Source organism: Trachemys scripta, chromosome 3 (genome assembly GCF_013100865.1).
Source record: "Trachemys scripta elegans isolate TJP31775 chromosome 3, CAS_Tse_1.0, whole genome shotgun sequence".
Classification (NCBI taxonomy): Eukaryota; Metazoa; Chordata; order Testudines; family Emydidae; genus Trachemys; species Trachemys scripta.
Genome location: NC_048300.1, coordinates 180,215,930 through 180,222,631, shown reverse-complemented (window position 1 = coordinate 180,222,631; position 6,702 = coordinate 180,215,930). Strand labels below are relative to the sequence as shown.

The 6,702-nt window shown below is 37.4% G+C and overlaps 1 protein-coding gene across 1 annotated transcript in view; it reads right to left on the bottom strand.

Moving 5' to 3' along the window:
• Nucleotides 1–1,879: 1,879 nt before the first annotated feature.
• The window catches only part of GEN1 (GEN1 Holliday junction 5' flap endonuclease), a 32,275-nt gene continuing 27,452 nt past the window's right edge, over nt 1,880–6,702 (bottom strand). Inside the window, exon 14 of the mRNA XM_034766553.1 lies at nt 1,880–6,545. Coding sequence (XP_034622444.1) covers nt 5,098–6,545 — 1,448 coding nt within the window. The 3' untranslated portion in view covers nt 1,880–5,097. The remainder of the gene's footprint in view (nt 6,546–6,702) is intronic.

The window sequence follows — 6,702 nt, the reverse complement described above, 5'->3', positions numbered from 1 at the left end:
AAATGTTACATATATATATATTATGATCCTAGCAATGCTGTGCACATCTTGAGTGACTGACATTCATCTTTTCAGTTAAAGGTCAATGCAGTGAAGATGAATGCATGACAACTTCAACTTTAAGACTACTATCAGTAAAATGGTCATTGTGGGTGTCATTATGTCAAAACTAATTTGCTGCTGCCTTCTCTAGTCAGTCAATGGTCTCTGTATCAGGTAGGTTTCAGAGTAACAGCCGTGTTAGTCTGTATCCGCAAAAAGAAGAACAGGAGCAGTTTGCCTGGAGTTGAGGCAGCAAGACATCACAAGGAAGGCCACAACGTATTTGCTTGCACCATCTCCATGTTGGACATAGTATGGTTAATACACTGGTGATATAGAACAGCTTGACATGTTCTGTTTGCGTTACCATAAATAGATCATCTTGAATGCCTTTTCATTTTGGTTATCTGGTCGATTCATCTCATTCGCTTATACATGCTGCTAAAGAAATGTATCCCTTGTAGGAATTATTTTCTGCAGAGGAAATTTGCTATATTTCATATTACTACATGTTGATGGTTTATTTTAGGATTTTCCTTAAGGTGTATTAGGGTGGTTGAAAAGAGCAAGTCTGTTAGAGTAATATTAGAAGTACAGTACTTTTTGTGTGGCGTAGCTTATTTTTCTTTGCAAGATAGAGACTAGGTGTTGAAAACGTAGTAAATAAGCCCTCCTGCTTTAGCTTGTAAGTGGTTTGCGTGTCCATTATTTACCTCTATTCTGGATAGCAAAGCAGACAGCTTAGGAACTGTAAAAATAAAATAACACTAAGAAAGAGTATTGGCCTCAGCCATGAATTTAAAAAATGAGACAATTAAGAAAAATACTTCCATTAGCAGCCTGGACAGAGCTGCTGATGTGACTTGACCGAATTTAGAAAATAGTGCATTAGCATTGCACTTGCTAAAAGACCTAACGATGTGGAATCTGAACATCACACTGGGTCTAAGAGTAGCACACAGAACAATTAATGCTTCCCTCTACCAATGCAGAAGCAGTTTCAGCTGGGTTTTCTCCCTTCCCTCCAGAAAAAAGGGCCAAGTCTCCCCTTCCTGTGTGTTTTAGCACAGAACTAGGCCCTCATTAGACAGAGCTCTTTAGCACAAGTACACTTAAGCCTAGATCCATAATACTGAGGCGCCTAAGTCCCAGTTTTAGGCTTCACTGTGATTCACAAACTCCTGCTGAACCGTGTAGGCTCCTAAACTCATTGGCACCTAAGTTTTTTGGGGTAAAAAGTTCCCTCAATACCTATATTTCTGCCTCTGGGCATGCACACTGCTGCCTCGCTCTAGGCATCTGGACACCCATCTCCTGCCTAAGCCCCCGAGCGATTCACAAACTGGGGAAGATAGGTGTTCACACACCTAACTTATGTGTGGGGCCCGCCCAGAACAAGCCTATCAGAAAAAAAAGGTTAAAAATAAACAATATTATCTGTCAAATTTACAAAATAAATAAAAATAAAATAAAATCAGATTCTGCCAAATCTAGCTAAGAGGTATTCTGATGTGGGGCTTCCTCAGTCTTTTCCGTTGAAGCAGTGCCACTATGGATAAATAACTAAAGAGAGTCACTGGGCCAGACAGTGAGCAAGCAAATGCAAACATGAGAACAATTTTGTAGCATGAACTATTAAACACAGCTGTTTAAACTTTATAATCCTCTGATTTTTTTCCCCTCTTGCAAGTCTCACTGTACAACAGAGAGTGTAAACTTCTCTTTGCTAGTTTAACACTTACATTTTCCACAGAAATTAATCAAAAACCTATTAGTTTAATAGAAAAAAAGAGACGCATTAAGTTAAAATCATTAAGAGATTGTTTTGGTACAAATTATATTTTTCAATATATAATTAATTACATTTTCAAACACTTAATTACTTTTAGCCACAACACTTTGTAAGTAAAGAACTTTTTGAACAAAATTCAGATATAACAAGCATAATAAAGGTAAACACGTATTTTGGTCTTCAATACAAATGGTACAATTAGATGGAAAATGTTCTTACATAGTATTGTATGTCTAGATGTCCATTTAGAAGTCTAGCACTACCACAATCGTTATTCAGTATAGGACATAAGGTTTACTGGCCTAACAGTCTCCTAATTAGATTCAGCATATTTAATGAAAGATGACAAAACAGAAAAGTAACATTTCTAACGTAGGTGAGTTTCTTCATTGGAAAGATGTCTCAGGCTTTACTTAACAGATTCAACAGCACAAGGCTATATGGTCTGTACCAACTCAATGCAAGGATGAGCTGAACTATCATAGGACTATTTTTCTCTCCCACTGGTGTATGTCTTCACCAAAGTTGCTCCTGATAATGGAGTTACACAGGTGTAAAGCTCATGAAAGGTAGAGATGAATCAGGCATTAGAAATTATATATTTCCTGTCTTTTGCACATACCTGGACCTGAGCTGTGGGACTGAATGTGGCTCTTACAGGGATTCCAAGAATACACTGATTCTCTGCAGTGCCGGAATCTTTAATAGATATACTTTACATATCTGACCTCCATCATCCAAGGAAGAGTGGGTTCAAATCAGAATCCTGACAAAATACTTACAAGATATCATCCATCTATGCAGTTACATAGGCCAAGCAAAATTCATGACTACAGTGGAACATCCTTGGAGAACACTTCTAATGTCTAATAATCATCAGGCCCCATATTCCAAAAGGGAAAAATAGGAAAATTGTCACAAAATGGAGAGGACACTTGTTTTAAATGCTTAAAAATTCCAAATCTTATTCCATCAAAGCAAAAGAGTAGGAGCTGCATCTTTCTTGTTTTTCCTAGGTAAAGAAAGTACAGTTCTTCTTCCAACATTTTTTACCTTTAGTCCTTTTGGTATGATGTCCATCTGCTTGCATTTGGAAAGGAAGATGAATGCAAGCAGATGGACATCATACCAAAAGGACTAAAGGTAAAAAATCCATTACAATCTACATAGACAGACATCATCTTCCAACATTCAGTCTCCAAAATCAATGCGCAGTTTTAGAAACAATACCTTCAAAAGATAAAATCATAACCATGTAAAAAGAAGACAGACAACCACACAGACAATTCTGTAAGTTACTTACAGCATTCGTCTCTCAAAATGTAGTAGTCCTGATCTAGTCAACCACTGATCCCTACTCACATTTTCTAGTAACTACATAATAAAACTCATGAAGCATTTCATGATCACCTTTTCATATGTATACTAATGATTCTATTGCTTCATTCCTTTATGTAATGAGAATAAATGCTATTATTTTCAGAAGTAGTTTTAATCAATCTCTCTTGCCACCTGGCTGGACCAAAAAGGCTTGACCCTCCTAAAAAGGTAAGGATCTTGAGTTTTCTATTGAAATGTTTCTCTTTTCTGCTCTATTTTATGTACTTATTACTGTAGTATCTAAACACCTCATACTACTTAAATAATTTTACCTTCACAAACACCTGTGAGGTAAGAAAATACTATTTCCCCCATTTTACAGAAGAACTACTCACGGAAAGTTACTGTAAAGGAGCCATTTCTCTCCTTTCCTGGGAAACATACTGAAGAGAACTATCCTGCAAGAGGGAAGGGGATTGATTAGTTGAGATCATCGGTTCTCCTTTTCTCTAATTTCTACAAATTCTGTAAACCTGACATTATTGCTTTTTGATCAAAAAGTCTTCTTCATTGGCTGCTAGCTATGATGAAGTCATGCATAATTTCACCTACCGCAGCGATTCTCAAACATTTAGTATTGTGATCCCCTTCACACTGCAAGCCTCTATGATCCCCCCCCCCTCCCAGAAATTAAAAATGTGTGTGTGTGTGTGTGTGTTAATTTAATAATTTAAAATAACAGGGGCTGAGGCCTATCAGCCCCATCCATTGCCAGGCCCACCCATGGGCTGACAGCTCGTGACCCCCACATAACCATCTGATGACTCCCTGAGGGGTCACCACCTCCAGTTTCAGAACCCCTGACCTATAGCCAATGGGGAACTCAGTGGTGATCTGTGGGAAATAGAATGTAGTTTGGGATATGTAGTCCCAGTGAACTGTATCTCTGCATTAATGGGTGGGATCTATTGTGTTACTTTTTTGTTTTAAGTCTAATTTCAAGGCTCCTTTTACAAACAATGATTTAAAATGTGATGCTGGTAAATGAAGTTGCAATAGCAAATTTAATTTTAGGTTTCCTATAATTTAACCTCTTCTCTGCTATTACCTAAAGGCAAGTCAAAACTTGCAGAGATTTCATTCTTGTTCTGTAGCAAAAAAATGCCACCAGCTACAAACATTAATTTAATACAATTACATTTAAATAAAAATGTAGAGATAGCAATTACAGAACTAGAATGCACCTAAAATACTCACTTTGAGTCCACTCAGCTGGCACTGATTCAAGTGGTTATTAATCCTTTTCTGGACTAGGCGTCTGTTCTAACAGTTCATTATAGGACATGTCAGACAAATTCAGCTACACTGGACAAGCTCAACTGCTGAATTTATCTGTTCATTTATTTAAAAAATAAACAAGTAAACAAGTATTTGTAAGCCTGTTTTAAAGTTAACACCCCATCAAGAGAGTGGAGCACAATGGGGAATTTCCGTTACACAAAAGCTGTATCAGTTTGTCTTGCTGAGAACACCTGATAGCAGCATAGCACATTGTAACTATATTATGAGTCTACCTTTACAAGCTGAAAGGCTAATGCTTCATTACATAAACCTTACCTCCTTTGGAATAAAATAGCAATGTTGTATATTATGTCCATGGCTATGGTGCTTAAGGCAAGAAAACACTATACAGTCAAACGGATTTCACGGCATGTCAGTTGTACTCCAGAGACTGCACAATTTTGACAATGTTTACATTTCAAACTTCAGTACCAAGTAAGCAGGACTTCACAATGCTTTCTATTAATTACGACTATGTCAACTTAGCAATACAGCGTCTCTTGAACTTGCATACACCAATGCTATGAATATGAGGAAAGGACCTATGTAGGAGTTTTAGACACCAAGTTAACTGTTTAATGTAATGTATTTTTAATGAAGTACTAATTGCTTTTGAGTCTTAGTTTGAGCCTTTCAGACAGAGGCAGGGGACTATCTACCCATACATCACAGTCATCATTTTTGCTTTGCTGAAGAGAAGAACAGGAGTCTAATCTTTTAAATGATAGTATTGGGCTTGGGAAACTGTTAGCTTCCACTACCGAGGCAGGTTTTGGAGATACTTCCATTGACAAATTAGTGCTAGTTATTTTTAAATTTGCCTCTCTCTCTCTCCATTTAGTTGAAAGATTTGATCCTCTGTTACCCCTCTCCTTGGTGGTGTTTTCCTTCATCTGAGCTGGATTCGGTTGTCTCTGCTGTTTAATTCTGTAAGTCTGATTTTTATCCGTCATATTCCCATCATCACTGTCCTCACTAGAAGAATGTCTGTCATGGCACACACTCTTTTTAATGAAAGTTTTCCAAGTAGCTTCAGTACAGAATTTTCTAATGTGACAGTTATCTGTGGCCTTTGCTAACTTCAGTGATTCACTTTTGGAGTTCAAAGGCTTTGTTGCTTGACTGCTCAAACCCACAGACTTCAAACAGCTTTGTTTGGGGTGTTTTTGCTCCATTTGTACCAAGTTTCCAGGTTTTTTGTACTGTTCCTGGTAATTTTGTACACCAGAGATCTTCAAATATTTTTCTGATAACATTTTGATTTCCTTTGTGGTGTCACGCAATTGAATTGAAGGATAAGTGGAAATAGTCTCAGGAATTGATGTTTCTTTAATTTGTTTCAACAATTGTAAAGGTTTCGGTTGCACAATGTTTAGAGACAGTGCAGTATCTTTCTGCACAGACGTCTTCAGAAATATTCGTTCTCTTAAAGGCAACTTCTGAAGCTGTCCTACCAGATCAGTAGGGGTTGAAACCAAATACTCTGCACTGATGCAAGAATCTTCATCAGATTGTGTAGCACCAGAATATTCTGTGTTTTCCCTTGTTTTGTGCTGAAGTGTACATGGTTGGCTTATACAATTATTAGATGCACCAAGCTCAGACACTGAACAGGCAGAATCAACATGTGCTGGTGAAATGCTAAACGAGGTTCCTTCCCAATCAATGCCACTCAATTGTAGATCAGCTATCATAGAGGAAACATAAGAGGATGATGCCTCAGGGAGTTGAGTAAACTGTGCTGGTGAAGTAAAAGAGTTATCTAAAGCACTCTGATATTGAGTGTTGGGTGAAGCAGTTAGAGGAAGGGTAGATACTGGGTTTTGTAACTGAACAATTACAGGGGAAAAATCTGCAGCTAAAAGGGAATCATTAGATTTGGAGATACTTTTCTCCTGCATTTGATTATCAGGAAGAGTTTTAAAATCTGACTTGGAATCCTGCTCAGGAAAGCTTTCACATGTAGACTGCAAATTCATCAGAGACAGAAGATCAGCAACTTTACCATCGATATTTGAGCGTTCTTTTTCTTTTGGTTTATTTTTCTTACCTGAAAAAACAAAGAGCATACATAATAGGTGTTTCTTTATGTCAAAGTAAAAAACAAAAATTAACCATATAGTGCTAGCAGATGAAAAAGAGCAGGAGATGGGAAGGAGAGAAGGAAATGGGATCTTAATCTTCCACTGTAAATGATGTATGAACAG